General features: G+C 42.8%; 1 protein-coding gene across 5 annotated transcripts; it reads right to left on the minus strand.

Annotated features, from left to right (window-relative positions):
- Positions 1-20,009, minus strand: C6H14orf180 (chromosome 6 C14orf180 homolog). 5 transcript variants are annotated; one of them, XM_068192275.1, is made up of 7 exons: positions 19,858-20,009; positions 17,958-18,083; positions 10,878-10,978; positions 9,961-10,068; positions 6,372-6,498; positions 4,595-4,621; positions 1-1,847 (listed from the first exon to the last, which is right to left on the minus strand). In XM_068192275.1, the coding sequence occupies exons 4-7, from the start codon at positions 9,976-9,978 to the stop codon at positions 1,645-1,647; spliced, it is 375 nt and encodes a 124-aa protein (XP_068048376.1). In that variant the 5' UTR covers positions 9,979-10,068; positions 10,878-10,978; positions 17,958-18,083; positions 19,858-20,009; the 3' UTR covers positions 1-1,644. The 5 variants fall into 5 exon arrangements, with proteins under 5 accessions (XP_068048376.1, XP_068048374.1, XP_068048375.1 ...); XM_068192273.1 differs by lacking the exon at positions 10,878-10,978; XM_068192274.1 differs by lacking the exons at positions 10,878-10,978; positions 19,858-20,009 and having other exon boundaries at positions 17,958-18,158.
- Between the last annotated feature and the right edge of the window lie 3,374 nt (positions 20,010-23,383).

The following is a 23,383-nucleotide window of genomic DNA, read 5'->3' on the forward strand; positions in this document are numbered from 1 at the left end:
TTTAAAACCTTTCTTCTTTATTACCTAAACAGCAGGGCTGAGACAGGGGAGAAGGGAGGGAAGCAGTGGTGGGACTCACCCTCTGAGCTGGGGTGCCTGAGTGATCTGCACACAGCCCCCTGAGCCAAACCCTGCTCCTGCTGCACCCTCTGCTTCCCAGGCTAGCTCGTGTCCAGTGCCTGCCTGTGGCTTTCACAGCTTAGGAGAGGCAGGAGAGGAGCCACTGAAGGCACTTCTTTCTGTCTTGGGCTGCAATTTTTCTGACTTGTTCTCAATCAAGCTGCTGCCTCCTCTTCTCCTGAGAGAAGATTGCACGTTGTGTTCCTGTTTATCCTCTCCTCGTTAAAGTTCTTGGGCTGCTTGGAAGAAGGTTGCTGGGGCAGATGTATGGCCCTCTTTAAGAAAATAGCTAAAAATAAAGCACCATTTTTTCTTTTTGGTGGTTGTAATGACAGGAGGAATATAAACCAAGGTCTTGCAGACATCTCTTCATCTTCTCTGCAGTGTTTTTTCCCCCTCTTTTCCCCCCTTTTTCTTTTACTTACAGGTTCTGATGTCAATCTTACCATACAAAATAATCCCAAGCACATATCAAGTGCTAACTGAGCAGATTCTAAGATCTAAAAAGCTGGTTGTGCTGATTCTTTAAAGCTCATGAACTTGCAGTCATTTGTTCTCCTCTCAGAAACCCAGAGCATCGTTTCACATGATCTCCGTTAAAAGGATTCCTTTCAGAGAAATGCATAGTATGGTGGGACAATGATAAAGGAACTATGCATCCAACACCTTCATAAGCAGTCCATATTATCATGATATAAGGCTTGGAATACTCAGGCATAGCCCCTGACTGAATACAAACACTATCATAAATCTTACATGTCAGCCTGTGGGGTTTATGGACTGAATCAAAGCCAGATGATTAAACTGCTGTTTTGATGATTAACCTGGGTTTCAATGATGCTATTTATTATGTTAGGCAAATAAACTATTTTCTGTTTAAATGAGTTTCCATGTTCTTTTCCACACCTGGGAGTCAAGTGAAGCATTAAGAACCAGCTTTTGCCCATGGGTGAAAGAAATGTGTGAAAGGAAACAAGAAAGACATTCGCTGGGATTTTACTAATAATCATTTCAGGTGTATAAATATAGCAGCTTGCCAAGCATTTGGCCACCAGAGCAGTGTCTGTGCAATAGCTGAACTTTATTTTAACCTTTGCAGAATAAATCTTAGGAGACTTGAGGAGAAAGATGGTTTGGTATCTAAAACCTTGACCCGAGACTCACAAGATTTTTCTTCCAAGTTTGCTGCTGCCTGCACAGATCAATGTATTTTTCTCTCTGCTTTTGCTCGTCATATCAGCAGCTTATAAATTCTGGGTAATCAAATCTAGATACTTCTTTGCTGTTCAGGGTGATGGAGCATGAGTTTGGTAGGACCTCATGGCATTAGTACGAATGTTCATTGATGAGAAACAAAGAAAAACAAAGAAGGGAAAAGGAGAACAAGTGTTTGCTGGATGGTGCACAGCAGGGGTGATTTTCTTGCTCTTTGAGGTTGATGCTCATGTGTTCTTTGCATGTGGCTGCTGTAGGCTGGGAGCTTTGCACTGGTGTTTCTTAGCAGTGTCAGGCTGGAGGACACTGCTACTGCCTCAGAAACCAAGTCCAGCACCTCTGAGCAATGTGTTTTATATGAAGAAAGAAGATGACAAGTCGGGATTGAAATTCCTCCAGGACTGTGACATCTTGCTTCATGCTGCTGTAGTAGAGACTCACAGCAAGGATCAGCACTGCACAAAACAAGAGCCACAGGAGCACAGGCAATCCAGATGATGTCCTGTCATCTGCTGAACGGTGACGAGAAGAAAAAAAGAAAGCAGCATTATTTTAGTGCCATCTTAAATGCTTCCCAAATTTGATCCCCTGCTGACGCCTTTGTCCCAGTTTTCTGGCAGCAGCAGGGTACAGAGGGCTCTGGTGGCGAGCACTTCTGTAGGGATCAGTTAAATGATAGTGAGTCACATCTGATGGAAGGTGGTGAGTATAAAAGATATCATCTAATGGAGCATTGAAAGAGTTTAATTATATACAATAAGAACAGGATTAGCATAGCTAATGCATGATCTCAACTTCCCCTACAGCAATTATTTTTTATACCTTTACCCTAAATGTTAAGTTGAATGCTAGGAGAATCTGAAGCTACTTGGTCTAATTATTTAATGTTCACAAATGCCCCATAAAAGAGAGAAGCTATAGATTTCTGTCCTTTTCCCTGGTAAGTCAGCTTGTTTGGAGCTCCTGCTAATTATGGGAAGAACCCAAACATGGCTCCATTAACCAAGAGGCATGCTCAGAAAGCTCTGGCAGTTTGAACCACTCTCAGAGTGCTATGTGTGCTAATTACACCAGAACATCCTCTGCACTTGCTCTTCGGCAAGAGGATACTGTAAAGATTTTTCTTGCCTTCAAAATCTTTTTCAAACAAGTTTAAAGTGTCGCAGGTCGGGAACAGCACACGTGGAAATCAGAGGGCTGCATTCAGCTTGCTGACAGCTGTGTCCCAGTCCTTGCCTGTGTGTATCCATCCCTGGCCCTTGGGGATCCAGTTTGATTCAGATCTGGCTGCTCTGTCTGACTGCATGGCCATTGCACAGTCGGCACTATTTCATAAAGCACTTAGAGTATTAAACATGCAGTATAAAGCCAAATTCATGCCTGAATAAAACCCATAGTGTGCAGCTATTTTCCTGCCATATGCACATAATCAATAAGGAGATAAAAATGTGGAGTGTATTATTATGGGTAAAGGGCCAACATTAGCTGCAACATATTTAAATTAGCTTCTACTCCGAGCCCTGGAATACACACCAGTCAATTAAACTGTCATACAGATGTACAGAGAGGAAGGTAAAAGTCATAAAACCAAGCCAGAAACACATAATAATGTATCAAAAAGTGTATGGGGAAAAGGTAAAATGTTAATAGGCAGTCATTTTATAGCTAACCAGAAACCAAATCAATGTCCCATAATAGATCTGAGTGAATTATTTGCAGCAAGTAATTTATTCATTTGAATTTAGCCCTTCTTTCTGTTTTCAAATAATCCATGTGCAGACTTCAGATTTTATAAATTTGTTTATTTGTCATTATTCTATGAAGGGTTGATATGTTTAGCCAGGGAACTGCTCACCACTTTCTGGTTTTGCAGAGATTTGGGAGTTGGGAGTTGGTGTTTCTCTTGTGAGATTTCCCACACCACAGGCTACAGATCCTGACTGGGTGCCCCACTTGTCTTTTCCAACGTGGTGCTCGGCTGATGAGCACACACAGGAGCAGGGAAACCTTCCTGTGGAAGCTGAACAGCTTTTCACATCAGCCATATCATATGAAGTGCTTGTAACCTGTTCCAACTTTTAAAAAGCTATTTTCCATGTGAAATTTCTGGGTGATCTCAAATGTAAAAATGGGCTTTCCTTATATCCTCTCAGTTATGAAATATGTTCTATCCATGAACAGAAAAAAATAACGCAGAAGAGTAATTCCACCTGCAGAATTGTGGTGAGCTGTGCTCACAACAGCTTCAGCCCATCACTACATTTAGGTGTTGAACATCAAATTTGCTTTTCTAGATTACAATTAGAAATTTAATGCTTAAATTTATTAGTTAAATTGCTTGTTGGAAGAGCACAGACCTGTGCCCAGTCTCATGGCAACTCATCTGAGAAAAGCACTAGACCTGAATACAGGAGATTTTGTCTCAGTTCCTGCCTTGGGAACACATTTCCACCATGCCCTGAAGAATATTTGACCTTTGCTTTTCCACCGAGCCCTTTTCTGGCTGTAGTACCCTGTTTCTAGCCCAATAACAGCCCTAGATGATGGTTCCATTGTCATGAGCATACAGCCCCTCTTCCTGGACAAGAGCAATAGCTGAGGGATATGGGGACACCTGCCTGAGAGGCTTTTTGGCCTCCCAAAACTGCAGCTCTGTGTGTGTATATACACCTGTGTATAGGTACCCCTCTCCCCTTCACTGCACTGCCTACAGCAGGGGCTGCATGTTGCCCAGGCCCTCCAGAAACGATCACCATCATCAGAATATCTAGATACACTCATTTTCTTGGGGGTCTGTGAGGCTGCCAGGCCTCAAACAAAAACAACAACAACAACAAAAAATTTTTTTATTTCTACCCTGCTGTCAGCATGTAAATGAATTGTCTCTTCCCCTCATACAAAACTCAGCAGGGAGAACTATTGTTTAGCTTGGGGTGCTTTCCTTGCATATCTTAGTGAGAAACCTGTACCTATTCTAATGCCATAAAATATATTCATTATATTTAAATTAAAAATAGCTTCAGGGATTTAATTTTTGTTTCCACTATTTGTCTTACTAGATGTCTTGTTTAAAATTGCACCAGACCTCATCAGCACCTTGTGCTGCTTATGCTGAGAAGAAAAAGCAACAACCACTGACATCACAAACTGCTGTGTATATGGAAGGTGTATTTGCACAGTGCATCCCACCAGCTGCAAAAGCAAATTCAGGTTAATGCTATGGATGGCTCACAGTTATAATGTGAAAAATTCTACTTACCCACTACGTAGTCACAGCAGGAAATTACTAGAAAACAAAAAGAAAATGTTCTTACTTGCCTGGAAATGTCTCTTGGCAGCAGGTGAACAAAAAAAGCCAGAACCAAGCAGTGCCTCTGAAATTGCCTGTCACCTTGGAGATGCTGGGCAACCTCTTACACCACTTTTGGCTCTGGATGAGGACCTACTCAATCCATGCAAACATGCAGATGCAGGTGCACTTCAGGAAAATGAGGAAAAAGTATTGTGTGCCAGAATTCAGAGGCAGGATTGCTGCTGTTGCAGGGATATCAGGAAACAGCTCTGCTAAAACCCCTCCCTATTCCACATATTTCCTAGAAAGGAAAGGATTTAGACCAGCAGGCTGAAAGAATGAAAGTTAAGAAAGCACTGTCAGACTAACTTTCATTTCAGCAATATCCTGGAAATGAGTCTGCTTGGCAGCCAGGACCTAGACAAAATCCAGGATGAAAAATCCTGGATTGGAAATGGAAAAATTTCAGTGGTGCCAGAAACCTTCATTTTACCAGCCTTAATGTGAGTAATATTGTGGGACAAACAGCAAATAATCTAAATCACAGACGGTTTGCAACACCGAATACTAATTATGGGTTGGAACATTCCTGATGTCTCCATGAAAAAGAGTCAGAGTCTTCTCCATGCTTGCAGCTCCCTGCATGAGTTCCAGCATGGTTTTGCTGAAGTCAGAGCCAGTGGGTGACCAACCTGCTCCCCTGGACTGGACTGACTGCAGGATTCCCTGTGCTGATGTGGGGCATGGACTTTGGAAGAGAGCTGAGGGAATTATTAATTTCCATCAGAATCTTGCTCTTGAGCAGTCAGATGAGCTTTGAGGAATTTAAGTCCAACTCACTGAGTCTTTCCAGGAGTTCAGTTTTGGTGGGAAAGCCCAGGCCATGTCAACAAGCTTATCAAGAAACAGCTTCCCCTTCATGCATCAGGAGGCATCCCAAACAATGTATTGCCAAACAGATGAGAGTTCTGTTTATAGACACAGCAGATGCCAAGCCTTATTTTCAGGAGCTGTAGCAGTCCAAACAGGTGGCTGACATAGAAATTTTACCATTCTGCCACCTGTGTTTTGACCAACTGACATATCAAACCCATATAATTTTAGTTCTCTACCAATAAATACAATTTTCTTGGTTGGATGGGTTTGGGAAAGTCAGAAGGTAATACCAGTTATTATTTGGTGTGGCATACAGCCCATACAGAAGTGCAAATTGGATCCTCGTGCCAGACCTCTGCTGAAGGTCACTCCCAGTTGACCTAGCAATATTTTGGCTCATGAATGAAAAGGTCAGAGGTTTTGTTAGCTGTGTCAGTCCTTGGGTGCCTTTGTTGGCAGAAGTTATTACATCCTGGCTGCTAGGCTCAGACCTCTGCTGTTGTATTCTGTGGCATCCTAGTTACCCACAGTGACATAATTATGTTTAAATGTGGTCTGAGTGCAAACATTGCTCTGGGGAAGCCCTGGGGCCCAGCCAGGCCCATGGTGTACAATGACCCCTGTGGAGGCTGGCTCAGGAATCACTGCGACAGCAACTGAGGGTGAGGCAGGAGCCTGTCCATCTCAGGGCAGGCAGGGAAATGGACCAGATGCAACTCTGCAGAGCACAGAGCAAAAATCATCCACCCTCTGCTCCGTGCTGAGCTGAAAATCACACATTATCTGAGGGGGAAGCTGATGTGGACAGACAGAGTGGATGTTAAAAGCTAGAAAGGTCATGCCAAAATTCCTGATAACTTGGGCATACCGTGTTCAATGACTTCTTCTGGCTCACGAAATCGAACCCTTCTCTCTGCTCTCCGCTTTTCCCCCACAGCTTGGTCCACAGGTGGCCTTTTCCTCAGTATGGAAGGAGGATAGCTGCTGTCTTCTGTCTAAAGAGTTGATCAAAACACAAAACACGTGACCATTCAAACAGGGTGAAGTATCTGGGTGAACTTTTGATCTTTGGTGGATGTGTCCCTCAAAGGACATGACATGTAACACGTCGTAACACGTCTGCTTGGACGTAGCCAGACCACTGTAATATTTACAGCCAAACAAAAGGGATATTCCTACATTGCCACAGATCTGCAGTACTCTAAAGGTGCATTCTGAGGGAAAAGGATAGGTAGAGCAATGGACAGCAAAATGTTCAGAAAGGATTTCTCTAAATTGTAACAAATATTTGCTGACGGTGGCTGCTCAACAGCCCTGGGCTGTTCTTAGAAGAACATAAATGTGATATGAAATATATGAACCATATAATTTGGAGCACCTTTGAAATGTTCTGAGCTAAGCAGTTCCATTCAGAATGCAGCATTACCATTTCAAAAACTGGGACTGTGCAGCTGACTTGGGTTTGGACACTCCTGATGGGTACAAGAAGGTTATTTATTTGCATTTCAATATGACAATTATGCTGTTCCTCTGGTTTTTACTTGGAAACCACATTTAGTCTTCGACAACAGAATCATAATGCTGTGGATTCTTTGAAATTACAAGAAACAGAGCTGCAATAGCAGTAATAACTCACTGTTCTGCATGGGAATGTTCCCACAGCCAACTGCCCAAAGTAATCCAAAGAACCTTGATTCAGACACACACTGTCCTCTGGCAGCAGAGAGCAGATGGTAATTTTTCTGCTTTTCAAAGTGAGGGGTAGAGATTCTTAACGTTTTATTTTTAAGACTGAAGTAATCTTCTCTAGCTTTTTCCATCTCTGCCCTCTGTTCCTCTGCTAGATAAAGGTTATTATTTCTTCTGGATTTCTCTCTGCTCCCTTCCCCCCCACCCTTTTTTGTTGTTCCCCCACTCAGTGATTGTGTGCTCCTTACTTCAATTTTTCTCCTTGCTTTAATCTTTCTACTCCTCAATTATCTACTTTTGTCCTTTTTTGGACCCAAATGCCATTGCCTTGACTTTTCTCATTGGATGCTTTCCCCATGCTTTCCCCATGCTCACCATTTCACACACCCACTCCCTGGACTGCAGAAACAGGATTAGGTCCAATTGAGTGCAATGTGGGGGTGTCAGAGCCCAGAGTAAAGGGGATAAATAGGTTTTCTTGCACATCACATTCAGGATAAGCTCAAAAGACATATTACATAGCCAGCAAGAACTGCTGTGGGGTGAGGAGTGTCTTCAGCTTTGATCCCTTCTCCTGAGAGATTCATAAAACCAATCTCAGCAGTGATAAGGATGCTTTCTCTGATCCTGGGGTCATAGCACCTCTGTCTCATGACTGGGGACAGTGTGTGTTTGAGCTCTGTGTGTTTTTCATTCATCAGCTAAGAAGCTGGAAGCCCCATTCAGGTTATGGAAAACCTGGATTTCACTTCTTTCTGAATCCAAAGAAATACAAAGTTACGTCTTATATACACGCTCTCATCATCAGGGTTATGGTGCACACACCGGAGCAGGGAATCTCAGTCTCTGCCACTGGAGCTGTCTTGTTTGGCCTTGAATAATTAAATATTCATTGAGCTAAAGAAAGAAAGAAAGAATGACTTTACAGCCTCGTGTTTGGGCGCTCCCTTGGGGGTGGCAGAAGTCTGCTCCTATCCTTGCTCCAATGAATACTTAATATGTAATACTTAAATATTCATTGGAGAGGTCAGTGGGAACAGGGTCTCTAATCTACCAGGTGAATACCCCAATCCCTCTGCTACAGCCACACACACACTTACTCACATAATGAATATTTGATTATTCTGTGTAAAATGAAACAGGTTTAGGGAGACACAGCCTAGATCAGGCTAGGGGTGGTTATAGCTATAAGGGCCTCTCCTGTGGCACAACCAAGGAAACTGAACCTTATCTTTGAAGAGATTTATAACTCCAAGAGCAGCTGTTGCCCATATGAGCTTTTCCAAACACTTAGCAGTGACATCACATCAGAAGAGAAAAGCATTAAACTGCTTAGTTGGATAACACCTAGCCAAGGAAGACCTTAAAAAGGAAGTGATTTAATGATATTTACTAGACTTTATTAACTTACAGAAATCAAAGCTCCACAGTGTCAGAACGAACAAAGCACTGTCCCCTCAGACAGAAATCTGGTGTTAACATACTGTGACAAGAGCTGGACACCTACCAAAGTGAGAGCTGGGAAATTGTATGACCCTAAAAACAACCCATTTGTAACAAGCTCCAGGCACTGGACACAGGGACTTCATCACCCATGAGAAGATTACTTACCTGCAGCTCTTTGGCACTAGGATCAGAAAGTGAGGCTGGACATATTTGGGACATGTACTCTGGATGCCAACATGAAGCCTCCCACATGAAGCTGGGATGGAAAGCCTCTTGCCCAGAAAATGAGAAGGACCAGGGAAAAGTGTCCGGAGACCCCTGAGCAGCAGGGACGGAGCCGGCAGCGGAGGACAAAGAGTGGAAAGAAGATTTTGTGCCCTTCGTACCAGGGCTGGCGTGGGAAGGATGAGATGTACTCAGGAGCCAAAAATAGCACCCAGTGATAATACTGGCTGTGCAGCTGGAAGCAGGGCTGTTCTGGCAGCAGAACAGGGCCTGAATGGAGCAGGTCACAGATAAACACCTACGTATTTGTTCTGCGTGAATGTGAAGTTGGGGGTGTTTTTTTTTTTAACAGCAGTTGCTGCATTTCTGTGATCATGTTGGTTTCTTTTCCAGAATCCATTCCCAGTCACAAAAATCTTGCAAGGGGGATTGCTTTTAATGCTTCTTCCATTCAAGATATGTGGGTAAAGTCATCAGCAAATTATATAAATATAATGGGATAACAGATATTTCCCTCCAGAACAGTTATGGCCTCACTTTATATGTTTTACAAATTAAATCCATTATTATAGTAATAAAATGGGATTTAAACATTTGACATTTCTACTCATATCATAATAAGATTATTGATAGAAAGACAGGTGATTTACTGTTCAAGAGACTTTAACAGCCCCTTGTCATATACTGAAGGCTGGGCATCATCAAAGATACAATTTCTAGTTAGAAATACCTGCCATGATTGCTGAAATATACTGGTTTGTTTGGTTTGTTGTCCCTGCAAGCACAAGCTTTTTTCTTTTCCTGGAGCTATTTATTTGCAGTGCCATGTGGAGTGTACGTGGTTTGGTTTTATTGCAGGTGGTTGGATGGATATTTCCATGTCATGTTCAGGCTGGCCCTTGTTCTGCATTGCAGAGAGGGTGGCAAGATGCTCATACAGGCACTGGGAACCAGAGGGCACAGCTGCTCTGTGGGCTTCACTACTTGCCTGCCCTTAGAGACATCAGCATCCATGTGGAGAGGAATAGATTTTGCTGGTCTAGAGCTCTCCACTGAAGGTACCACACCTGAAAGCCCCCTGAAGAGAGTTACCTTACCTTCTCTTTCCTGTGCATTGGGGTGATGGAGGGCTTTTCCTCATGCTGAAACCAGCTCACAGCTGCAGGCCTTGTGAAATGCTTCCAAAATCCCCTCTCTGCTGTGTCCTGCAAGTGTTCCACAGAGGTTATTTCAGGAAATCTAGGGTGGCTTTTGGTGGGGAAAAGACAGTCTTTAAATTTTTGTTCATAGTAGATCCTAGACAGAAAGGTGACAAAACCTGTCAAACCATGGTCCCTGGCTTCTCTGGCTCCTCCTTCCTCCTGTTGTGATAATCACTTACTATTAATTCGTGTAAAAGGAATTTACCTGCCTGCTTTGGCCAGCAAAACTGATGAAGGTGGGATTAGGGAACTCAGACTCTAGTCCTCATCTAGCTTTGACTTTGTCCATGGGAATTGTCTCATTTATTTTTATTAGTGTCATCCATAAGAAGGTCTTGTGGAGCTTCTTATTCCTGCATAGTGGGGCAATGCACTTTTAGATCTGAATGAAAAACCTTGTTCATGTCTTTTTCATTGAACCTGGCTTTGTTCAAAGGAAGATTTTACAGTTTTCTAAGTATTTGGTAAAAGATATTTTGGTAATTATAAAAAAAAAAACAACAACCAAAAAACCACCAATGCAGAAGTTGATGGGATTTGTTGTATTCAGGAAATGGACATATGGAGACAGCAGTTATTATTTTTCATGCCAGAAATAATTTCTTTTCAGTTCTAGATTCCCCTTAAATGTAAACAATTTTTTTTGTCCATTTGATTGAAAAATAATTGGGCAGCTTATAAATGTTTTCATCAAAGATTGCCATCTAAATGCCAGGGATGATAATTTCATGGTGGCATTCTCACTTTTATCTCAAGATGTGCTAATTATATTGATAGTAATGGCTGTAAATGCTTGAATAATTAGTAGTTACCTGGGCACTCAAGTTTCAGTGGATAAAGATGTCAGGAGTTCAAATCTCATGACAGGGACAGTTCCATTTGTACTAAGTGCTTTTGATTGTACTTTAACAGCCTAAAATTGGATATATGTTGGGAATAAAACACAGCCCAATGCTTAAAGTAAAAGAATCCCGGAAAATAACTTCTCTAGCCTCTGAAATCACTGGTAATAAATAAGAGTGGGATGATTTCTACATTAGAAGCTGTAAGAATTTCCTTTAATACTGCCCTTCTTTTTAAAGTATTTTTTCATCTAAGCTTTGATCTAATTTCATGCAAAGTATGTCAGAAACAAAGCTGGACAAATAATTCATAAATAAATTATTTTGCTTGTGAGTGTCACCTCTATTTCTTTCAGCTAATTGTTCACAAACACATAGTGACTTTTGTCAATGTATTCATTATTCAGATTTATTCAGTGGATAATTGCTGTGAGTAATTCTTTGTCTGTAGATTGCTTGGAATCATTTTGCTGTGAACATTTAATAGTAAAAATCAATCCAGGCTTTCAATAAAAGGCAAACTAAAATTATCTATAACTACTGATGTAGCCCTTAAACAGGAACAATATAATGCAGTCTTAAAGAGCAACACCAACATTTCTATCAAGAACTCCACTACTTTCCATGCTACATAGGAGAGAAAGCAAAACCATTTCAACTCTCTGTGTAGCACTGACATTGAATGGTGCACATTGTATATGCAAATAAGTTTTTACAAGAAAATGTTTGCATAAGTGTTTGCTCAGCAGAAAAACAAAACATGCCTAAACAAAACATGATTGACTTCCCAGAGAATAAATATGAACAGTCCACACAAAGGAATTAACTGCACAGCTAGTATTTTTTCTGCAATACCTCAGTGGAAGATGTCTAGGAAATAAACATAACATGATAAAACAATTTTACACTCAGAGGATAGCTGTGTAACCATATGAACTCTTTTTCCATTTCCTTTTGTGGGAATAAATATTTTAGACAAGCAAAGTACTTTGTAAATGATGCCTTTGTGGGGATTCGTCTGGCCTGGTTCAATTATTCTGAAACCTAGCAATTTTCTCATATCATTGAATCTGCTTTTATTGCAAATAGGGTCATAGAAATAGTCACTCATTGCAATAATGGACTTCGTTTATCTTAACTATTAACACTTCCAGTAGCTTTACACACACACACACGTCTATATTCAATATTTATGGATATGCACAGTGCATATATATTAATAATGAAGTAACTTTATCTCCAACAATCTGAAAACAAAATCACGTAATACCATACAGTGTGGGGTGCAGTGGTAACTGGAAGCAGCAGATCAGGATAACAGAATAGAAAAGGAATAAATAAATTAGAGGGGAGTCTTCCATATCTTCCTCAACTTCCAGAGTGTCAATTGAGCCTTTGTTCAGTATTCCACCTTTCGCGGTTCTGTGTACTCTTGATTAATAATTTAGAGATGCACCTTTTGGAAGCAGGGTAAGTTTTGTGTTTGCCAAGAGTGATTTTCCACTAGTCAGGGAGTACATCAGGAAATAAAACAGCAAATTGCCCCACAGAGTGTAATTGGCTGTTGCCTTCTTCCTTTTTCTGCCTCTGGAGAAACAGATTTACTGCTGGAAGTTATGGGACACCCATGAGATGTCATACAGCACCATTTCTTCTACTCAACCTGGCAGTAAAGAAAGCACTGTGTAAATTTCAGCCTCAAGACAAAAATCAGCTCTTTGGACTGCATGTTTCCATTCCACATCCAGAAGGATCATGATTAATCTGTTGTCTGGTGGTCAATCCAAAATGTGGCTTTTTCGTGGAGTTGGTGAAAAAAAAAAAAAAAGAGCAACAGCAAAGCATAATGGAAACAGAGCACTGAATGGGAAGATGATCTGGTACCACTTAGTGTGTGTAACCAGCCAGGATGAAAGCAATCAGTTTTCCTTCCTGTATATCCTGTTAGTTCCTGTGATAGCCAGAGAGCTGTGTATCCAGGTGGGTTTTTCCCCAGGGAAGTACAGTCGTGGTCAGTGCAAAGTGCAGCATCAACAGTCCCTGTGCTGCTCCGTGAAGGACCCACAGGATTACTCTCCCAGTGGGACCTCTTTGCCCTTCATTTTTTACTACTCTGTGCTGGGAGTTTTCATGGTCACACAGATTTTCCAGTACCCCTTTGGTGCAGGTGGGCAGACCTGGGCCATTCACCCAGGACCTGTGGGCCTGGATTGCTAACCTTTGTAAAAACTGGACTGGGGTGGAGGTACTGCATGTGGGCATCTGATCCATCACAACAGAACTCACTTCCGAAGGCAGAGTCACGGCCCTGTTTGCAGGTGTAGTACGTCAGAATTGTTTTGGTTGGAAAAGATCTTGAAGGTCAGTGAGTCCAGCTGTTACCCCAGCAGTGCCAAGGTCACCACTAAACCATGTCCCCAGGTGCCACATCTGAATGTCTTTTAAATACCTCCAGGGACTGTGACCTAACGGCTTCCCTGGGCAGTCTGTTCCAGTGCTTGACAGCCCTTTTGGTGAAGAAACTTTTCTTTATATCCAATCTAAACCTCCCCTGGTGCAATCTGAGGCCTTTTCCTCTTGTTCTATTTCTTGTTAATCGGGAGAAGAGGCCAACACCCTGAATCTACAATCTTTTTCCAGGTAGTTGTAGGGAGTGAGAGGGTTTCCCCTGAGCCTAATTTTCTCCAGTCAAAACTGTATCTGCTTCCTCAGCTGCTTCTGATAAGTCTTGTGCTCCAGACCCTTCCTCAGCTCCATTGTCCTTCTCTGGACCTGTTCCAGCACCTCAATATCTTTCTTGTAGTGAGTGGCCTAAAACTGAAAATAGGATTCAAGGTGCAGCCTCACCAGTGCTGAGTACAGGGGGACCATGTAGCAAGTCCTTCAAAGTGATGATCATGTTCCTGGAGCTGTGGCACCAGTTTAAAATCCACATTGTGCACAGGCTTTTCCTGGTTTTGAAATGGGCTCTTCCCTAAGGCAATGATAGAAGCACTGAGCAGAAGTGTTGCAGGGTTTTGCATTATGGTGAGAACATCCTTGCTGCAGGGCAGAGCAAGCTCTGCTCTATTTGGACTGACTGGAAGAGATTTAACTCTGTTGAGAAATTTGGTCTCAATTTATTCCTGGCATGAGTTCATTGACTTATAAAAGTATCCATTTCTTAAAATTGCCTCTCTTATTCACGTGTCTTTCCGGGTAGATGCTACAAATAACCACAGAGGACTTGGGATGATATACAGTAAACACAGAGAGAATTCCTGGCTGCTGAAATGAACTTTCTAAATAATTACAGAATGATTCCACATCCATTTCATAATTAGACTCCTGAGATTGCAGCCAAGCTATTATTTGTGATTCAACATGCATTTTTATTTTAGAAATGTCCCACAGCCATTAGGTTTATTCCACCTGAGATTTTCTAATTTGTTCTGATCATCCTGTCACTGGGGCCTAAAATGTAAAACATGTATTGATCGAATAAGAGTTACCAAGGAACCAAGTGCTAATTTCTGCTGTTGGCTCACTGATGCCAAATCAGCCAGTCTTGTTGATGTGGGATGTGGGAGATGGACAGGGCTGGAGCGAGTGAGGTCATTCTGAGTCAGCTTTTGTTACACACCCATTGTATTTTAGGAACAAAAAAACCTAGTGGAACTGTAACTTCTGCCCAAAGCATTTGAGCTGCTGTTGATGGCAGGGCTGCCATCAGCCATGAGATGAATTAGGAGAAGCCCCCTGCCAGCAGGAGGACATCTGAGCTGGCATAAAAGAGAAAAGGCACGCAAATAAAACCCCTTAGAAATAGGGAAAGTGGAATTATCTTCAGGAGTTGTATTTTAGCAGTAATCACCCTGTGCTTGATGTTGTGTTCATTGGGGCTTCCTGCCCACATTCCTTGGTGAGCTTTGACCTGAGGAGAAATCCAGCTAGGATGACTGCAGGATATAGCCTCCAGAGGGGATTAGTGGTCATGTCTTAATCCCAGGTTATCAAAAGTCTCCAATTGACTTCTGTGAGCCACTGTCTCTCCCCTAAAAAGGATTTTAGAAACCTGGCAGCCATTAATGCCAAACTGGCCCTGAGAGGGGCAACAAGCAGGGCTGACAGCAATGGGAAGGGAAGCAGCCAAAGGAATCACAAAGCACCAAGACACAGACAACTACACAACATGATTTGAGGGCACTGATGAAAATGCACTTGAACTCCATTTGTGGTGTCACCTTGGAAAAGGATTAGATTAGATAAATGGCATGAAACAAGAACAGAAAAATGGAGAAAAGAGCAGATTGAAGTGTAAAAAAAACCCAAATGAGTAAAAACCCCATGAATTGGAAAGCATTTGGATGATGATATTGGATGATAGAGATTATAAAACGAAAGTGGCAAATCCCTCTGTCAGTGGCAGCTGCTTTACATTAATGTTAAGTCTATTAATGATGATATTTGTTTTTCTAATTAGTATGTAAGTCTCTCTCCTCCACCTCTGCAAGCCCTGGAGACTGGTGATTTCAGAGGAAAACAAATAGGTTTAACAAAAAGTAATTGGTACAATTTTCAAAACTGGCCGAGAGCTTCTGGAGCTTATATTCAATTTCATCTCAGTTTAAGCTGAGGCAAAGAAAATAAGCAAGGGAAAATTCAGGCAGAACATCAAAGTATACTTGTTGGCATCAGGCTATACAGATAAGTCAGGTTGAAAGCCAGTTATGTTTTGCAGAGGCAAACTGAATATTTAAGTTGTGCTTTCATCCCAAAGCAGAGCATCCTTTGCCATTCCTGCGAGAGATTGTAAGATCCTGCTCACACCAGGACAATTTGTGTCTTACAATGGGGTAGCTGAGAGCAGGATGTGCTTTGAGAGTGGAGTGGGAAAACAAGGTCTGGCTTTGACCCCTGGCAGGTTTGAATCAGAACCTTCAAGTGCAATGACCCTAACATGCAGCTTCTTATTAGCTGCCTTCTAACAGCTCAGCTGTCTCTCTTTCTCCTCCATTCTCTCCTTCATTCTTATCAGAAATTTGGTCCAGGACCAAGAAACCTCTTGGTTTAAATTAATATGCTGGTCAGAATAATCTCTGCCTCAATAAATGCATTTTTTTTCTGATGTGGAGTGTTTTCATCAGTATATTTTTCATCATCTCAAATGTATGAGCCTTTCAATCAGTCTCCTCAATGAAACAATTACTTTGCCTTTTCTTTTAAAGGCAGAGAAATGCAAAGTCAAGGAATGAAGCTTCATGGGACAGCTGTGGAGATGCTGAAAGAATAGTGTCTGAAGAGAGAAGCATGATTCTGATTACATGGCTGTTCCCTGACAAAGACTTTTGGGTACACTGAGCTGGTGCAGTGTCTTGAATTCTCTCTTTCGTGCATTATACCTGCTCCAGCAAGTGTTTCTGGGAGAAGTTTTGAGACTGGAGTGTTCCTATAGTTAGCTTTTCTTCCTATGTTTGGAAATCTGGGAAAATATTAGATTCTTTCTGGAGCATACAGGGCCAAAAGGCTCTTTGCAGCCCTAAAGTGAAGATGATGGAAAAGTGACACCACCTCTTCTCCTTCCCAGAAGTTCTCTCCTGCCTTTGTGACGGGGCAGGACATCTACTCTGTAGATCTGAAACATATTTTCCTGATACTCCTGCTTTTGGCAAGGTTTGTTACTTGCTGTGTGGATAATGCCAGAACTGGGAAATAGTGTGGGCTGCTTCAATGGTATATTTGACAGCCCAAATCAAAAGGGATGCTCCAGGAGCCACCGCTCTGTCATGTCATTCAGGAGGATCCAGTGTGAGCCAGCATCAGTGTCAGAGATTTAGAGTAAGTGCCAGGTTAAGCAAAGCTGGTGGGTTTGCTCTCTTCTGTTCTCTCCATTGTGATTTCAGAAAGGAAACCTTCAGCTCCTTTGCCTTTACCAAACACAAATCAAATTACAAGGCAGCAAAATGACACTCCTTCCTTTCTCTTTTTTTTTCTTCCTAGTGTTTTTTTGGATTTTTTTTTGTGGCTTTTTTTTTCCCCCCAGGAATATGAAACATAAATAAAAAATACAGAAGAGGAAAAAGAGAATTTGGAGAATTTAGAGCAGGTGGCATTGGTAGCTGTCATCTTTACTTGTCAGTTCAGAATTTGATTTTGGGGCAGTATGTGGTGGAAGCGAGCTGGCACTGGAGAGGAGAAGTTAGTGCTCCATGTAGCAAACACCTCACAGAACTCCAAGCTATCTACTTATCTCTTTTACAAAACCAAGGCTGAAGAAGTCTTGGGGATGATTTCTCTTAAATCTTGGCACTACCCCAGCTCATGCAGTGTTAGTTCTGGCATTTCTATCTGAAATCTTTACTTTATTTGTTCCCCCAAAATAAAGTAGCTGCTCCAGGATGAAGATATAGAACTTTGTAAATTCAGATACTTGTCAAAATCTTTTGTTGCAAAGCATACTCATCTGAATCATTATCCATTCATTCTAGGTACTTTATTTGAGCGAAACAGAGTTTAATTCCCAAGTTTTGGTATGTCACTAGGAAGGGAACATGGAACTTTCCTGATCCACACCATGTTAAGCAGATAAGACCTCCTTTCCGCAGGTAAAATGGGTTGTTTGGGATTTGAAATGTTGATAATCTTCTTTTCAACATTCATGAAAAAAAGAGCTCTAGGGAGAGCGATTACCGCATTGCTTTTATACTGATTCAGTTCTAAAAAGTCTGATGAGTTATTTTGTTGCAGCTCCTAATAAGGGTTACAATTGTTCATAAATAATGTGCTCAATTTCATCAGCCTTGTTTAAGACCAGAGCTGTACAAGAGCTGCAGACGCTGGCAAAGAGACTGTTCCTACCCTGCAGTCTGTATAAACTGAAGGAGCAGTGCCACTTTACACCAGCACAGAGATCTGGCCCACAGTTTTCAGAGAGGCTGAATATAGAACACAAGGGAAAAGAAGCCAAGAAGCTGCAGTGTTTTGACAGGAACAGGTTAAGCAGTTTAACAACAGAGGCTCTCTTCACACTGGCCTGTGCAGCCTAGAACACACAACTTCTTTTAAACATACCTGTTGGTCACGATGAAAAATGTAGGCAGCATCTCACACTCACATGTCTGGCTTGGGAGGCCTGCTCAGAAAAATCCCTCATCAGGGCAGCAGCTGTCTTCTTCCCCAGGGCAAATTCCTTTAAAGCTGTCAAAGATGCTGTAATCAGACTAGGTCATCAAAACCGGTCCTCCTGAGGACTGGAAATAAGATCCAGAGATGAGCATTCAGCTACATGGGCAAGGTCTAAAACACTAAAGTTTCCATTGAAATTAAATGAAGAGACTGTAATTGCTGTGAAAGAAAAGCGAAGCAATCATTGGGAGAGCCCGAAAGCTTTCAGAGCACCTCCTGAAACGATGCTTGCTGGAAAGCAGGGATCTGTGTACTGAATAACAGAATCTGATAACACAGCACAGCTTTTACAGGGAAACCAACTTCCATAACTGCTGGAGCATTTGACTCTGTGGCTCCTGGAGAGGCAAATTTTAATTGAGATTTCACTACACAGCTGAGTAGTTTTATTACCAGGTTAAATAAAAAAGGTTAATACAGTAACAAAAATGGATTATTTGCATTCTTGATTTCAAAACACGGACCTGTGGTCAATATGCTTAATAATTTCTAAATAGAATGAAACAAAGCACAGACAGCCATGGTGACCATGGAGAGGGGATTGCTGTGAGCTTGTACCCTCCCTTGTACTTTCGCTTGCATTAGCAGTATTTCAGTTTCCATAAAAAAGGTAAGATAAAGCAAATGAACTGAGTTCCTCTCTGTCCAATGTTTACTGCTGTTACTAGAGTTACATCTGGGACAAATTTGACTTGGATTTGACTAAACGCTATCTTGGATAAAATAAAAGGGTATCACTGTACTTGATTTTAGCTGTATTTACTGTAAATTATTTACAGTGTCTCTGATTTTAAGTGATTGATCCCTGCCTGAGGAATAGTATCAGAGTAAACAGATCAAAACTTGTCTTTTATGCTTCTCCAGTGCTCTGGCATTACACCACATACTGCCTGCCAGTTCTTTCCTACTTTTTAAATTTAAAAAAACTGAAAAACCCACCACTGTACATGATGTGAATGTTCACATAACTACAGAAAAAATGGGAAATAAACAAACTCTCTGCTAAGCAGGAATAGCTGGGGGAAATCACTGACTGAGCTACCCATGGGGGAGCAGGCAGTACCTTGGCTGTTGTGGTGGGCATGGGAGAGGGGATGGGGAGCTGCAGAAGCTGAAGTAATTAACAGGAGGAATCCCAGGAGAAGCAGAGAAAGAAAATGGAGGCAATATGCTCCACTGAGCTAGTGAAAAAAGATGGTTGGAGGAGAGGTTGCTGAAGCACAGGAGAGGTGGAGGTTTGTTGTGGAGGTATGAGGATCTCTGAGATGGGAGACTCAGAACAGCAAGGCACAGAAAGCTGGTGCAGACAGGCAGGCAGCAGTCCCAGGAGGTGGATTGTGAGGGATATTGAGGAATCTATTTCTGATTGCTGTATTGGCCAAAGTGTCCAAGAATATGTTATGCCTCTGTACTGATTTTTCCATCTGTCTGAATGGGAAACAGACTCACCAGGTTGCAAAGTGACTCACCCTCGCATAAACACATGAGCAGAGCTGAGTGGTGGGGTCAGCTTACTGCTCATCCCACCTCCTAAAATTCCCCTGCTACCAGGGGCAGGTGACTGCTCGGAGACACTTCAAGCAAAGGCTTCTGCAGGCAGTACAGTCCACAACTATCCAGGGAAAGCACCCTAAGAATAATCAGATCATAAAACCTGTGGGAAATGCTGCTATAAATCCTGTAGCACTGAAGAGCAGCCCTGCAAAAGTTTTGCAGTGAGGCAGAGCAGAGTGTAGAGCAGGTAGCAAAGAGGAGTAGTGCAATAGATATAAAGCCATGTACTTGCCTGAGCACCCACCAAAGGCTCTGTGTGTGAGTGAGCAGCAGGGCTTCCTCAGCTGTTTATGCTGCTGAAGGATATTTAACTACCCAGTCAACTGGCTAGAGCTCAGCTGGAAACACACAGTGCCAAGAGCACAGGAGATGGAGCCAGTGCAATAAACACAGGGCTGCCTTGATTTTTTTTTTTTCCTGTCTAATTATATATCTATGTTCAGTGTTCCTGGGACTAAATTATAACCTTAAATTTGCTTTTCCTTCCTCAAAGGCTTTGTCCCAGAGTTAAGCGACCAAGAAGAAAACAACAAGTGTTTTTACTCCGCAATCTCCTTGTCGCATTATTCCCATATCCAGCCTGGCAGCTTCCAGCCTTCCCAGCACTATAATTAGGGCATCTCCAGCCATTGAAACAGCCCTGACCCTCACCACAGTGCTGACCTGCCTGCTTTGCAGCTCTCATCTGTCACACACGACAGCTCCTTCCCCATACAAAGCAAGTGTGTGGAGAGGACAGGGATTTTGCATTTTGGCTGTGCCTGGCCAGCACCCTGAGCCTGCACATCACCCCAGCTCCTACACACCCCACCCTGTGTTAGGAGAAGCTGACTGTGCCCCAGTTTGCCACTGAAATGTGGGAGCTGGAGGAATTGAATTTGACATTTGACATCTCTTCAACCAGGCTTCTTGAATTAGTGCATGAAATTCAGCTCTTCTGTCAACATTTCATTCTTGTTTGATATATAGGAACATGCAAGCAGGCTGTGGCTGGCTGTACAGACTGCTGATTTAGGGAGAGCTGAGACTCCAGGATAAATTAACACAGCCTGTTTTTCTTCAGTCTGTTCTGTTTGTTGGGCTTACAGCTCCAGACTCCCCTCACTGCGAGCTGGGAAGCCCCCATCACCTCCCAGACTCCCTGCAAGGTCTGGGATAAGAGGAAAGAGCAGAGGGTTTCCCCATCAAGCAAGGATTGTCATCTTGTGTGTGGATAGGCTAAATTTGCCCTCAATCTGCTTTCTACAGGGGTCATTCAAAGTGCTCTAAGTATTTTGCTGAATTTCATTTAGAGGCATTTATCCTCCTTAGCAAATGGGATAATCAGCCAGGAGGGGTGCAGGCAGTCACAGAAAGCCCCATGCTCATCCCATTCCAAGACCTCTAAAGCAGATGAGCTGATAACCCCTTCCTGGGCTAGGGGGGAGCTAATAGTTTTCTACAGGGAGCCACAATGCCTACCTTAGGTCAAATACCTGAGTTTTATGTAGCTGAGGACACACATGGACTGGGTTTCACTCTGAGTGGGAATGGGCTAGAGCAGGAGCCAGTGTCAGTGGTTTCACTGCTGGGCACACGCCGTGTTCAGCTGCCTTGGGAACTGCAGGCTGAGGGTTCAAGTGCTCTGTCTGAAATGGCCAGGACTTGTGCATATTTCCCAAAATTCTTATCCCAAATGAGCTCTCATGGCTTAAGCACAGCACCCCCTTCCTTTCTCTCCTGCCTCTTCCCATGCTTACCAGCATAAAGTGGAAGAGATGCAAAAAGAAAGTTCAGCTCCCCTTCATATCAGCCAATTGACAAATCCTTGCTCATCTGGATGGAGCAAAAGCATGAGTACTTGCACCCTGTGTAGGATTTCCCTCACCCCAGGAAACACTTTCTCTCACTCTCCTGCAAAGTCAGGATTCAGCTGCTCAGATATCTGCTGCCATGCAGGTGCCCCACAGCTCAGAACATCACCCCAGGCCTCCACTGCAGTCAAGGAGACAAACAAGTGCTTTTAGGGGCATTTCATCCACACTAATTAAAAACCCTAAATAAATAAGCTGTGGGTGAATCCTATCCTGCATGTGCCTTTTCCTCTTTCCACAGCAGAGAGGACTGGCTCTGATGCAGATGTTTCCATCCAGAATGGTGGATCAGACCTACCCTACACTAAGGCAGAGAAAATTGCTTTTCCTGAAGGCCAGAATGACATTTTAATACATATTGCTTGAGGCAGGGGAGGGGGAGATCTCTCTGGGGTGACCTTGCCCTGGATGTGAGTTCTTTGTGGTGAGTTTTCTGGGCTGCAAGGGGAAAGGAAAGGATGTGTTACCAAAGGGAAAACTGACCCCATACTGAAGCCTCAGTGCAGAACTACCCAGGTGAGCTGCATGTGCCCTGCACCAGCACCTCTTTCTGTTTCAATCTCTCTGTTACTGTGTTTCAGAGAGTTAATTTTAAATGTAAAACAAGGCTTTCCCCCCCCCCCCATTCTGAAGTCTCTCTTTGTTTGTCAGAACATAACTTACATTTTCTTTTACTTTTATGGGAGGTTTGCATTTCCACGTATGTCAGCAGTGCACGGAACCGACATCTGAGTGGGTGAAGTGGAATTTTGATTTATTGGAGGAGAGTGCATTATCAGTAAATTCAAGAGACTAAATCTGCCATGGAGAGGACTTCTTTTGTTTCCATCATCAAGTCAGACACTATATCCTGTCAAACATCCCAGGGGGCACTTTTGCTCCAGGCACCAGAGGTAATAACTCAGCGCAGAAATGTATGCTGCATGCTGAACCTTTCATCTTACCATGTATTCAACTCTTGTTCAAATGCAGGACACAAGTGAAAGAGAATAAAAACAGGAATTAAACCTTAGCCTTACCAACCCAGTGATAGCTCTGCTTTTTTCAGTGCAGACTGTGAAGTTCTTAATCTGAACTTCATATCCTGGTATGACCCATGGCTGAGGGCGGTGTTGTGTGATGAAATTTTTAGGTTTGGATGCACTCTCATGGCATGGCAAACATCATTTGGCAGTGTCTTATCACCACTGGGATGACTTTATCGCCTTCCAGGCCTCAGAGTAGATACAATGCTTGTTATTAAAAGATGGATGGGTTCTCCTTCTTACTTTTATCCCCGTGCCTGGTGGTTATGCAATCAAGAGGTGGCCTCTTGCTCTTGGGTGCCCTGGCATTGCTCCTGGCCCATGGGCTCAGCAAGGTGCCCTTGCACAGAGGGAGGCCAGGGTCAGATGCTCTGTCCCAGTCTCTGTTTCACTGACACCACTGCTGACTGCAACACCAAAACCATGTGGGTGCCTTGTGCTGTGATAGAACGTTAGTTCTGTCCAGTACTGTTCTGTATTGAACATTAATTCAATATGCTCAGCTCTGGTGGCATCTGTGGAGAGCCACCAGGTGACCTCTGCAACTCACCCTTTAAACACACTGGAGTTTTAACCCTTCTGCTTCTTCTAATGCCTCTGTGGAGCCCTTCTGCTCTTGACAGAGGTCTGGTGACCAACAGAAAAATTAAGTGACAGAATTTTGACCCTATTTCAGGTTTCACAGGTCATTGAGTCATAGAAAGGCTTGGGTTGGAAGAGACCTTAAACCCCATATAATTTCTACCTCCCCATCATGGGTAGTGGTCCCTTCCACCAGCCTTCCAGATTGTTCAAAGCCCCATCCAACCTGGCCTTACACACCTCATTCACAGCTTCTCTGGGCAACCTGTTCAGCTGCCTCACCACCCTCTGAGTAAAG

This window comes from Anomalospiza imberbis, chromosome 6 (genome assembly GCF_031753505.1).
Source record: "Anomalospiza imberbis isolate Cuckoo-Finch-1a 21T00152 chromosome 6, ASM3175350v1, whole genome shotgun sequence".
Lineage (NCBI taxonomy): Eukaryota > Metazoa > Chordata > Aves > Passeriformes > Viduidae > Anomalospiza > Anomalospiza imberbis.